Here is a 15,000-nt window from a genome sequence, read left to right as displayed (position 1 = left end):
GAGGTATAGGAGGAAGTGGAGGGATATGAGGTAGAGGAGGAAGAGGATGTAGAGGCTGTAGAGGAGGTAGAGGAGGTAGAGGAGGTAAGGGAGAGGGATAGCAGGAAGAGGAGGTAGATGCGGTAGAGGTGGTAGAGGAGGTAGTGAAGGGATAGGAGGTAGAGGAGGTAGAGGAGGTAGAGGAGTGATAGGGGGTCGAGAAGGTAGTGGAGATAGAGGAGGTAGAAGTAGAGGAGGGATAGGAGGGATAGGAGGTAGAGGAGGTAGAGGAGGTAAGGGAGAAGGATAGGAGGAAGATGAGGTAGAGGAGTTAGAGGAGGGATTGGAGGTAGAGGCACTAGAGGAGGTAGAGGAGGTAGGGAAGGTAGAGGAGGTAGGTGAGGTAGAGGAGGTAGAGGATGTAGGGGAGGTAGAGATAGAGGAAGTAACGGTTGAGGAGGGATAGGAGATAGAGGGGGTAGAGGAGGTAGAGGCGGTGGAGGTACAAGAGGTAGAGGAGGTAGAGGTAGAGGAAGTAACGGTAGAGGAGGGATAGGAGATAGAGGAGGTAGAGGAGGTAAGGAAGTGGAGGGAGAGGTAGAGGTAGTGGAGGTAGAGGAGGTGGAGGGGGTATAGAGAGGCAGAGGAGGTGGAGGTAGAGAGAGGCAGAGGAGGTGGAGGTAGAGGAGGTAGAGGAGTTAGAGAGAGGCAGAGGAGGTGGAGGAGGTAGAGAGAGGCAGAGGAGTTGGAGGTAGAGAGAGGCAGAGGAGGTGGAGGTGGAGAGAGGCAGAGGAGGTGGAGGTAGAGGAGGTAGAGTTGGGGGAGGTAGAGGAGGTAGAGTTGGAGGAGGTAGAGGAGGTCGAGGTGGTAGAGAGAGGCAGAGGAGGAGGTGGTAGAGGAGTTAGAGAGAGGTGGAGGAGGTGGAGGAGGTAGAGAGAGGCAGATGAGGTGGAGGTAGAGGAGGTCGTGGAAGAGGAGGTAGAGGAGGTAGAGGAAGAGGAGGTAGTGGAAGAGGAGATAGAGGAGGTAGTGGAAGAAGAGGTAGAGGAGGTAGAGAGAGGCAGAGGAGGTAGAGGTAGAGAAGGTAGTGGAAGAGGAGGTAGAGGCGGTGGAGGTAGAGGAGGTGGAGATAGAGGAGGTAGAGGAGGTAACTTGACACCTAGTCAACACTATGTTAATATAAACCTAGTCTACACCATGTTAGGCTCCCAGAGCGGAGAATTAAATTCCCAGCATACTAACTCCCTGTCAGAAACCTGAACACTACTGTACTCTGGAAACGTAATAACAGTACAGCCAAACCCTAACCTTAGTGCCGAAGAAGAAAGAAAGAGATTAAAAAATAAATAGTTATCATCTATTCCAGACAAATATTTTCAGAGCAGGAATTAGTAGATGCTGCTGCTGGTATTAAATGTCTGTCTAAGGCACCGACTGCACAGTAATCTATCATCCTTTCTCCCTCTCTCTCCTCCCAGTCTCCCTCTAAAACTCTACTCTCTATTTCTCTCTATTTCTCCCTCTCCCAACATCTCTCTCTCTCTCTCACCTCCTCTCTCTCTCACCCCCCCCTCTCTCTCTCTCTCTCTCTCTCTCTCTCTCACCCCCCCCCCCCCCTCTCTCTCTGCTCTCTCACCCTCTCTCACCTCCTCTCTCTCTCACCCCCCTCTCTCTCTCTTTCTCTCTCTCTCTCACCCCCCCCCCCCCCCCCTCTCTCTCTCTCTCTCTCTCTCTCACCCTCTCTCACCTCCTCTCTCTCTCACCCCCCTCTCTCACCCCCTCTCTCTCTCTTTCTCTCTCTCTCTCACCCCCCCTCTCTCTCTCTCTCTCTCACCCTCTCTCACCCCCTCTCTCTCTCTTTCTCTCTCTCTCTCACCCCCCTCTCTCTCTCTCTCTCTCTCTCTCTCTCTCTCACCCCCCCCCCCCCCCCTCTCTCTCTCTCTCTCTCACCCTCTCTCACCCCTTTCTCTCCTACACAGACAGCCCCTCTTGTTCGTGATTGCTCATGCATGACAGCATGGCTGGATGGAGACGTATTGTTCAATCAATTAAATCTCATTCCTCATTCCTCTCTCTAGCAGGTCAGAACAGAACCGAGGCTAGTACCTGACTGGATGTCTACAAGCCTGTCTGTCCAGATACATGGACACCTTGTGCAATAATTTTCAAATATTCCTCCATACAGTACCATACCATACAGTATCATACCACACAGTACCATACCATACAGTACCATACCATACAGTATCATACCACACAGTACCATACCATACAGTACCATCCATTACCATACAGTACCATACAGTACCATACAGTATCATGCCATACAATACAGTACCATACAGTACCATAACATACAGTATCATACCACACAGTACCATACAGTATCATACCATCCAGTACCATACCATACAGTACCATACCATACAGTACCATCCAGTACCATACAGTATCATACCATACAGTACCATACAGTACCATACAGTATCATAACATACAGTACCATTCAGTACCATACAGTATCATACCATGCAGTACCATCCAGTACCATACAGTATCATACAGTACCATACCATACAGTACCATACCATACAGTACCATCCAGTACCATACAGTACCATACCATACAGTACCATACAGTACCATACAGTATCATACAGTACCATACCATACAGTACCATACCATACAGTACCATACCATACAGTACCATCCAGTACCATACAGTACCATATCATACAGTACCATACCATACAGTACCATACCATACAGTACCATACCATACAGTACCATCCAGTACCATACAGTACCATACAGTACCATACAGTACCATACCATACAGTACCATCCAGTACCATACAGTACCATACAGTACCATCCAGTACCATACAGTACCATATCATACAGTAGCATACCATACAGTACCATACCATACAGTACCATACCATACAGTACCATCCAGTACCATACAGTACCATACCATACAGTACCATCCAGTACCATCCAGTACCATACAGTACCATCCAGTACCATACAGTACCATATCATACAGTACCATACCATACAGTACCATACCATACAGTACCATACCATACAGTACCATCCAGTACCATACAGTACCATACCATACAGTACCATCCAGTACCATACAGTACCATACAGTACCATCCAGTACCATCCAGTACCATGCAGTACCATACCATACAGTACCATCCAGTACCATACAGTATCATACCATACAGTACCATACAGTACCATACCATACAGTACCACACAGTACCATACAGTACCATACAGTATATACAGTACCATACAGTATCATACCATACAATACAGTACCATACAGTACCATACAGTACCATACAGTATCATACCACACAGTAGCATACAGTACCATACAGGATCATACCATACAGTATCATACCATACAGTATCATACCATACAGTACCATACCATACAGTACCACACAGTACCATACAGTATATACAGTACCATACAGTATCATACCATACAATACAGTACCATACAGTACCATACAGTACCATACAGTATCATACCACACAGTAGCATACAGTACCATACCATACAGTATCATACCATACAGTACCATTCAGTACCATACAGGATCATACCATACAGTATCATACCATACAGTATCATACCATATAGTACCATACAGTACCATAGAGTATCATACCATACAGTATCATACAGTACCATACCATACAGTATCATTCCATACAGTACCATCCAGTACCATACAGTATCATACCACACAGTACCATACAGTACCATACAGTATCATACAGTACCATTCAGTACCATCCAGTGCCATACAGTATCATACCATACAGTACCATACAGTACCATACAGTATCATACAGTACCATACAGTACCATACAGGATCATACCATACAGTATCATACCATACAGTATCATACCATACAGTACCATCCAGTACCATACAGTACCATACAGTACCATACAGTATCATACCATACAGTACCATCCAGTACCATACAGTACCATACAGTACCATACAGTATCATACCATACAGTACCATCCAGTACCATACAGTATCATACCATACAGTACCATACAGTACCATACCATACAGTACCACACAGTACCATACAGTACCATACAGTATCATGCCATACAATACAGTACCATACAGTACCATAACATACAGTATCATACCACACAGTACCATACAGTATCATACCATCCAGTACCATACCATACAGTACCATACCATACAGTACCATCCAGTACCATACAGTATCATACCATACAGTACCATACAGTACAATACAGTATCATAACATACAGTACCATTCAGTACCATACAGTATCATACCATACAGTACCATCCAGTACCATACAGTATCATACAGTACCATACCATACAGTACCATACCATACAGTACCATCCAGTACCATACAGTACCATACCATACAGTACCATACAGTACCATACAGTATCATACAGTACCATACCATACAGTACCATACCATACAGTACCATACCATACAGTACCATCCAGTACCATACAGTACCATATCATACAGTACCATACCATACAGTACCATACCATACAGTACCATACCATACAGTACCATCCAGTACCATACAGTACCATACAGTACCATACAGTACCATACCATACAGTACCATCCAGTACCATACAGTACCATCCAGTACCATACAGTACCATATCATACAGTAGCATACCATACAGTACCATACCATACAGTACCATACCATACAGTACCATCCAGTACCATACAGTACCATACCATACAGTACCATCCAGTACCATACAGTACCATCCAGTACCATACAGTACCATATCATACAGTACCATACCATACAGTACCATACCATACAGTACCATCCAGTACCATACAGTACCATACCATACAGTACCATCCAGTACCATACAGTACCATACAGTACCATCCAGTACCATCCAGTACCATGCAGTACCATACCATACAGTACCATCCAGTACCATACAGTATCATACCATACAGTACCATACAGTACCATACCATACAGTACCACACAGTACCATACAGTACCATACAGTATATACAGTACCATACAGTATCATACCATACAATACAGTACCATACAGTACCATACAGTACCATACAGTATCATACCACACAGTAGCATACAGTACCCTACCATACAGTATCATACCATACAGTACCATTCAGTACCATACAGGATCATACCATACAGTATCATACCATACAGTATCATACCATACAGTACCACACCATACAGTACCACACAGTACCATACAGTATATACAGTACCATACAGTATCATACCATACAATACAGTACCATACAGTACCATACAGTACCATACAGTATCATACCACACAGTAGCATACAGTACCATACCATACAGTATCATACCATACAGTACCATTCAGTACCATACAGGATCATACCATACAGTATCATACCATACAGTATCATACCATATAGTACCATACAGTACCATACAGTATCATACCATACAGTATCATACAGTACCATACCATACAGTATCATACCATACAGTACCATCCAGTACCATACAGTGTCATACCACACAGTACCATACAGTACCATACAGTATCATACAGTACCATTCAGTACCATCCAGTACCATACAGTATCATACCATACAGTACCATACAGTACCATACAGTATCATACAGTACCATACAGTACCATACAGGATCATACCATACAGTATCATACCATACAGTATCATACCATACAGTACCATCCAGTACCATACAGTATCATACCATACAGTACCATCCAGTACCATACAGTATCATACCATACAGTACCATACAGTACCATACCATACAGTACCATCCAGTACCATACAGTATCATACCATACAGTACCATCCAGTACCATACAGTATCATACCATACAGTACCATACAGTACCATACCATACAGTACCACACAGTACCATACAGTACCATACAGTATATACAGTACCATACAGTATCATACCATACAATACAGTACCATACAGTACCATACAGTACCATACAGCATCATACCACACAGTAGCATACAGTACCCTACCATACAGTATCATACCATACAGTACCATTCAGTACCATACAGGATCATACCATAGAGTATCATACCATACAGTATCATACCATACAGTACCATACCATACAGTACCACACAGTACCATACAGTGTATATACAGTACCATACAGTATCATACCATACAATACAGTACCATACAGTACCATACAGTACCATACAGTATCATACCACACAGTAGCATACAGTACCATACCATACAGTATCATACCATACAGTACCATTCAGTACCATACAGGATCATACCATACAGTATCATACCATACAGTATCATACCATACAGTACCATACAGTACCATACAGTATCATACCATACAGTATCATACAGTACCATACCATACAGTATCATACCATACAGTACCATCCAGTACCATACAGTATCATACCACACAGTACCATACAGTACCATACAGTATCATACAGTACCATTCAGTACCATCCAGTACCATACAGTATCATACCATACAGTACCATACAGTACCATACAGTATCATACAGTACCATACAGTACCATACAGGATCATACCATACAGTATCATACCATACAGTATCATACCATACAGTACCATCCAGTACCATACAGTATCATACCATACAGTACCATACAGTACCATACAGTATCATACCATACAATACAGTACCATACAGTACCATACAGTACAATACAGTATCATACAGTACCATACAGTATCATACCATACAGTACCATACAGTACCATACAGGGCCACATAGTACCATACAGTACCATACCATACAGTATCATACAGTACCATACAGTATCATACCATACAGTACCATACAGTACCATATAGTACCATACCATACAGTAACATACAGTATCATACCATACAGTATCATACCATACAGTATCATACAGTACCATACAGTATCATACCATACAATACAGTACCATACAGTACCATACAGTACCATACAGTATCATACCACACAGTAGCATACAGTACCCTACCATACAGTATCATACCATACAGTACCATTCAGTACCATACAGGATCATACCATACAGTATCATACCATACAGTATCATACCATACAGTACCACACCATACAGTACCACACAGTACCATACAGTATATACAGTACCATACAGTATCATACCATACAATACAGTACCATACAGTACCATACAGTACCATACAGTATCATACCACACAGTAGCATACAGTACCATACCATACAGTATCATACCATACAGTACCATTCAGTACCATACAGGATCATACCATACAGTATCATACCATACAGTATCATACCATATAGTACCATACAGTACCATACAGTATCATACCATACAGTATCATACAGTACCATACCATACAGTATCATACCATACAGTACCATCCAGTACCATACAGTATCATACCACACAGTACCATACAGTACCATACAGTATCATACAGTACCATTCAGTACCATCCAGTACCATACAGTATCATACCATACAGTACCATACAGTACCATACAGTATCATACAGTACCATACAGTACCATACAGGATCATACCATACAGTATCATACCATACAGTATCATACCATACAGTACCATCCAGTACCATACAGTATCATACCATACAGTACCATCCAGTACCATACAGTATCATACCATACAGTACCATACAGTACCATACCATACAGTACCATCCAGTACCATACAGTATCATACCATACAGTACCATCCAGTACCATACAGTATCATACCATACAGTACCATACAGTACCATACCATACAGTACCACACAGTACCATAAGGTACCATACAGTATATACAGTACCATACAGTATCATACCATACAATACAGTACCATACAGTACCATACAGTACCATACAGTATCATACCACACAGTAGCATACAGTACCCTACCATACAGTATCATACCATACAGTACCATTCAGTACCATACAGGATCATACCATACAGTATCATACCATACAGTATCATACCATACAGTACCATACCATACAGTACCACACAGTACCATACAGTGTATATACAGTACCATACAGTATCATACCATACAATACAGTACCATACAGTACCATACAGTACCATACAGTATCATACCACACAGTAGCATACAGTACCATACCATACAGTATCATACCATACAGTACCATTCAGTACCATACAGGATCATACCATACAGTATCATACCATACAGTATCATACCATACAGTACCATACAGTACCATACAGTATCATACCATACAGTATCATACAGTACCATACCATACAGTATCATACCATACAGTACCATCCAGTACCATACAGTATCATACCACACAGTACCATACAGTACCATACAGTATCATACAGTACCATTCAGTACCATCCAGTACCATACAGTATCATACCATACAGTACCATACAGTACCATACAGTATCATACAGTACCATACAGTACCATACAGGATCATACCATACAGTATCATACCATACAGTATCATACCATACAGTACCATCCAGTACCATACAGTATCATACCATACAGTACCATACAGTACCATACAGTATCATACCATACAATACAGTACCATACAGTACCATACAGTACCATACAGTATCATACAGTACCATACAGTATCATACCATACAGTACCATACAGTACCATACAGGGCCACATAGTACCATACAGTACCATACCATACAGTATCATACAGTACCATACAGTATCATACCATACAGTACCATACAGTACCATATAGTACCATACCATACAGTAACATACAGTATCATACCATACAGTATCATACCATACAGTATCATACAGTACCATACCATACAGTATCATACAGTATCATACCATACAGTATCATACAGTATCATACCATACAGTATCATACTGTATCATACAGTACCATACAGTATCATACAGTATCATACCATACAGTATCATACAGTACCATACAGTATCATACCATACAGTATCATCCAGTACCATACAGTACCATACAGTACCATACAGTATCATACAGTATCATACCATACAGTATCATACAGTACCATCCCATACAGTATCATACAGTATCATACAGTACCATACAGTACCATACAGTATCATACAGTACCATACAGTACCATACAGTACCATACCATACAGTATCATACAGTACCATACAGTATCATACCATACAGTACGATACAGTACCATACCATACAGTAACATACAGTATCATACCATACAGTATCATACCATACAGTATCATACAGTACCATACCATACAGTAACATACAGTACCATACAGTATCATACCATACAGTACCATACAGTATCATACAGTACCATACAGTATCATACAGTACCATACCATACAGTATCATACAGTACCATACCATACAGTATCATACAGTATCATACCATACAGTATCATACTGTATCATACAGTACCATACAGTATCATACAGTATCATACCATACAGTATCATACAGTACCATACAGTATCATACCATACAGTATCATCCAGTACCATACAGTACCATACAGTATCATACAGTACCATACAGTACCATACAGTATCATACAGTATCATACCATACAGTATCATACAGTACCATACCATACAGTATCATACAGTATCATACAGTACCATACAGTACCATACAGTATCATACAGTACCATACAGTACCATACAGTACCATACCATACAGTATCATACAGTATCATACAGTATCATACAGTACCATACAGTACCATACAGTATCATACAGTACCATACAGTATCATACAGTACCATACAGTACCATACAGTATCATACAGTACCATACAGTACCATACAGTATCATACAGTATCATACAGTACCATACAGTACCATACAGTATCATACAGTACCATACCATACAGTATCATACAGTATCATACAGTACCATACAGTACCATACCATACAGTATCATACAGTACCATACAGTACCATACAGTACCATACCATACAGTATCATACAGTACCATACAGTACCATACAGTATCATACAGTACCATACAGTACCATACAGTACAGTATCATACAGTACCATACAGTACCATACAGTATCAGTACGTAACGTACCCCAACTCTCCTCTAGGCAATCAACATAACCCACTCTCCTCTAGGCAATCAACATACCCCACTCTCCTCTAGGCAATCAACATATCCCACTCTCCTGTAGGAAATCAACGTACCCCACTCTCCTCTAGGCAATCAACATACCCCACTCTCCTCTAGACAATCAACGTACCCCACTCTCCCCTAGGCAATCAACGTACCCCACTCTCCTCTAGGCAATCAACATACCCCACTCTCCTCTGGGCAATCAACGTACCCCACTCTCCCTTAAGCAATCAACATACCCCACTCTCCCTTAGGCAATCAACGTACCCCACTCTCCTCTAGGCAATCAACATACCCCACTCTCCTCTGGGCAATCAACGTACCCCACTCTCCCTTAAGCAATCAACATACCCCACTCTCCCTTAGGCAATCAACGTACCCCACTCTCCTCTAGGAAATCAACATACCCCACTCTCCTCTAGGCAATCAACATACCCCACTCTCCCCTAGGCAATCAACATACCCCACTCTCCCCTAGGCAATCAACATACCCCACTCTCCCTTAGGCAATCAACAAACCCCACTCTCCCCTAGGCAATCAACATACCCCACTCTCCCCTAGGCAATCAACATACCCCATTCTCCCTTAGGCAATAGGGTGCCATTTGAGACAAAACCAGACTTCCTCTCCATGTCTGTTTCCCAGTCACACAGCTTTGGCCACAACCCCAGTCAAGCCCTAGCCGCAGGCGGAGGCAGAGGTACCACAACCCCAGTCAAGCCCTAGCCGCAGGCGGAGGCAGAGGTACCACAACCCCAGTCAAGCCCTAGCAGCAGGCGGAGGCAGAGGTACCACAACCCCAGTCAAGCCCTAGCCGCAGGCGGAGGCAGAGGTACCACAACCCCAGTCAAGCCCTAGCCGCAGGCGGAGGCAGAGGTACCACAACCCCAGTCAAGCCCTAGCCGCAGGCAGAGGCAGAGGTACCACAACCCCAGTCAAGCCCTAGCCGCAGGCAGAGGCCGAGGTACCACATTGTCACCAATTTGTCTCTCTTAGAAAAGTCGCTAACATGTTGTTGTCAAAGCCAGAGTATACGTGTGTGTGTGTGTGTGTGTGTGTGTGCACGTGTGTGTGTGTGTGTGTGTGTGTGTGTGTGTGTGTGTGTGTGTGTGTGCGTGTGTGCGCGCGTGTGTGTGTGTGTGTGTGTGTGTGTATGTGCGCGCGTGTGTGTGTGCGCGTGTGTGCATGTATGTGTGCGTGTGTGTGTGCGTGCATGCGCGCGCGCGTGTGTGTGTGTTTGTGTGTGTGTGTGTGTGTGTGTGTGTGTGAGTGTGTGTGTGTGCGTGTGCGTAGCCAGGGGAGGTCAGGGACTTACTGGTTTTTCTCCAGAATCAGGAGCAGCTGTTCCTCCTCTGTTTCTATCAGCACCTTCAGAGACGCAGGATGGCCCTGAAATCACAACGGAAGACGGCTATTACATGATGCCCATTAAATCCAATCGAAGTTGATTGGTCACGTACGCAGGATTCGGCGAGGTGTAAACCAGGAATGAGATAGGTTACTTGGAACTACCTCGCGACATATCAACGAAGTCAACAGAACAATAATAACAATAATAACAATAACACAATAAGGTTAAAAAAAAAGTGGTGAGATAAACACGTATTAAAAAGTATAATATTATTATCAGACGAGCTTTTAGAGACCCAGAGAGGTCAAGGACACAGACACCCGGCTGCTGTTAAAGGAAGACGTGGACAGCAACAGCCTCCTGGACTGTCTTGTCATGAGAGACCTCAGACATTTATTTAATATGGTTCTAAACAGACAGTCTACTGGTCTGGTGGGCGGCAGGGTAGCCTAGTGGTTAGAGAGGGGCGGCAGGTAGCCTTGTGGTTAGAGAGGGGCGGCAGGGTAGCCTTGTGGTTAGAGAGGGGCGGCAGGGTAGCCTAGTGGTTAGAGGGGGGTGGCAGGGTAGCCTAGTGGTTAGAGAGGGGAGGCAGGTAGCCTTGTGGTTAGAGAGGGGCGGCAGGGTAGCCTAGTGGTTAGAGGGGGGTGGCAGGGTAGCCTAGTGGTTAGAGTGGGGGTGGCAGGGTAGCCTAGTGGTTAGAGAGGGGAGGCAGGTAGCCTTGTGGTTAGAGAGGGGCGGCAGGGTAGCCTAGTGGTTAGAGGGGGGTGGCAGGGTAGCCTAGTGGTTAGAGAGGGGCGGCAGGGTAGCCTAGTGGTTAGAGGGTGGAGGCAGGTAGCCTAGTGGTTATAGGGGGAGGCAGGGTAGTCTAGTGGTTAGAGAGGGGATGCAGGTAGCCTAGTGGTTAGAGAGGGGTGGCAGGTAGCCTAGTGGTTAGAGAGGGGAGGCAGGGTAGCCTAGTGGTTAGAGGGGGGCGGCAGGGTAGCCTAGTGGTTAGAGAGGGGAGGCAGGGTAGCCTAGAGGTTAGAGAGGGGAGGCAGGTAGCCTAGTGGTTAGAGAGGGGAGACAGGGTAGCCTAGTGGTTAGAGAAGGGAGGCAGGGTAGCCTAGTGGTTAGAGTGGGGGAGGCAGGTAGCCTAGTGGTTAGAGAGGGGAGGCAGGTAGCCTAGTGGTTAGAGAGGGGCGGCAGGGTAGCCTAGTGGTTAGAGGTGGGGAGGCAGGTAGCCTAGTGGTTAGAGAGGGGTGGCAGGTTAGCCTAGTGGTTAGAGAGGGGGGGCAGGGTAGCCTAGTGGTTAGAGGTGGGGAGGCAGGTAGCCTAGTGGTTAGAGAGGGGTGGCAGGGTAGCCTAGTGGTTAGAGTGGGGGAGGCAGGTAGCCTAGTGGTTAGAGAGGGGAGGCAGGTAGCCTAGTGGTTAGAGAGGGGAGGCAGGTAGCCTAGTGGTTAGAGAGGGGTGGCAGGGTAGCCTAGTGGTTAGAGGTGGGGAGGCAGGTAGCCTAGTGGTTAGAGAGGGGCGGCAGGGTAGCCTAGTGGTTAGAGAGGGGAGGCAGGGTAGCCTAGTGGTTAGAGGGGGAGGCAGGTAGACTAGTGGTTAGAGAGGGGTAGCCTAGTGGTTAGAGAGGGGCGGCAGGGTAGCCTAGTGGTTAGAGAGGGGAGGCAGGGTAGCCTAGTGGATAGAGAGGGGATGCAGGTAGCCTAGTGGTTAGAGAGGGGATGCAGGTAGCCTAGTGGTTAGAGAGGGGATGCAGGTAGCCTAGTGGATAGAGAGGGGAGGCAGGTAGACTAGTGGTTATAGGGGGAGGCAGGGTAGCCTAGTAGTTAGAGAGGGGAGGCAGGTAGCCTAGTGGTTAGATGGGGGAGGCAGGTAGCCTAGTGGTTAGAGGGGGGAGGCAGGTAGCCTAGTGGTTATAGGGGGAGGCAAGGTAGCCTAGTGGTTAGAGAGGGGAGGCAGGGTAGCCTAGAGGTTAGAGGGGGGAGGCAGGTAGCCTAGTGGTTATAGGGGGAGGCAGGGTAGCCTAGTGGTTAGAGAGGGGAGGCAGGGTATTCTAGTGGTTAGAGAGGGGAGGCAGGGTAGCCTAGTGGTTAGAGAGGGGAGGCAGGGTAGCCTAGTGGTTAGAGAGGGGAGGCAGGGTAGCCTAGTTGTTAGAGAGGGGAGACAGGTTGCCTAGTAGTTAGAGGGGTGGCAGGTAATCTAGTTGTTAGAGAGGGGAGGCAGGTAGCCTAGTGGTTAGAGCTTTGGACTAGTAAACCCGAAAGTTTGCATGGATCAAATCCCCCGAGCTGACAAGGTTAAAAATATGTCACCCACTATTCCCCGGTAGGCCGTCATTGTAAATAAGAATTTGTTCTCAACCTACGTGTTAAATAAAGTAGGTTGATAGATAGATAGATAGATAGAATAGAGAGGGGATGCAGGTAGCCTAGTGGTTAGAGAGGGGCGGCAGGGTAGCCTAGTGGTTAGAGAGGGGCGGCAGGGTAGCCTAGTGGATAGAGAGGGGATGCAGGTAGCCTAGTGGTTAGAGGGGGGAGGCAGGTAGCCTAGTGGTTAGAGAGGGGTGGCAGGGTAGCCTAGTGGTTAGAGAGGGGATGCAGGTAGCCTAGTGGTTAGAGAGGGGAGGCAGGTAGCCTAGTGGTTAGAGAGGGGCGGCAGGGCAGCCTAGTGGATAGAGAGGGGATGCAGGTAGCCTAGTGGTTAGAGAGGGGCGGCAGGGTAGTCTAGTGGTTAGAGGGGGGAGGCAGGATAGCCTAGTGGTTAGAGAGGGGCGGCAGGGTAGCCTAGTGGTTAGAGAGGGGAGGCAGGGTAGCCTAGTGGTTAGAGAGGGGAGGCAGGGTAGCCTAGTGGTTAGAGAGGGGAGGCAGGGTAGCCTAGTGGTTAGAGGGGGATGCAGGTAGTCTGGTGGTTAGAGAGGGGTAGCCTAGTGGTTAGAGAGGGGCGGCAGGGTAGTCTAGTGGTTAGAGGGGGGAGGCAGGATAGCCTAGTGGTTAGAGAGGGGTGGCAGGGTAGCCTAGTGGTTAGAGGGGGGAGGCAGGATAGCCTAGTGGTTAGAGAGTGGATGCAGGGTAGCCTAGTGGTTAGAGAGGGGAGGCAGGTAGCCTAGTGATTAGAGAGGGGAGGCAGGGTAGCCTAGTGGTTAGAGAGGGGAGGCAGGGTAGCCTAGTGGTTAGAGAGGGGAGGCAGGTAGACTAGTGGTTATAGGGGGAGGCAGGGTAGCCTAGTAGTTAGAGAGGGGAGGCAGGTAGCCTAGTGGTTAGATGGGTGAGGCAGGTAGCCTAGTGGTTAGAGGGGGGAGGCAGGTAGCCTAGTGGTTATAGGGGGAGGCAAGGTAGCCTAGTGGTTAGAGAGGGGAGGCAGGGTAGCCTAGTGGTTAGAGGGGGGAGGCAGGGTAGCCTAGTGGTTATAGGGGGAGGCAGGGTAGCTTAGTGGTT

The 15,000-nt window shown here is 45.8% G+C and overlaps 1 protein-coding gene across 1 annotated transcript in view; it reads right to left on the bottom strand.

Moving 5' to 3' along the window:
* The window catches only part of LOC110517068 (disintegrin and metalloproteinase domain-containing protein 12), a 221,485-nt gene that overhangs the window by 159,460 nt on the left and 47,025 nt on the right, over positions 1–15,000 (bottom strand). Inside the window, exon 3 of the mRNA XM_036988835.1 lies at positions 11,546–11,619. Coding sequence (XP_036844730.1) covers positions 11,546–11,619 — 74 coding nt within the window. The remainder of the gene's footprint in view (positions 1–11,545; positions 11,620–15,000) is intronic.

This window comes from Oncorhynchus mykiss, chromosome 1, assembly GCF_013265735.2.
Source record: "Oncorhynchus mykiss isolate Arlee chromosome 1, USDA_OmykA_1.1, whole genome shotgun sequence".
Classification (NCBI taxonomy): Eukaryota; Metazoa; Chordata; class Actinopteri; order Salmoniformes; family Salmonidae; genus Oncorhynchus; species Oncorhynchus mykiss.
The sequence above is the reverse complement of the archived record's forward strand: the minus strand, read 5'-3'. Positions and strand labels throughout refer to the sequence as shown.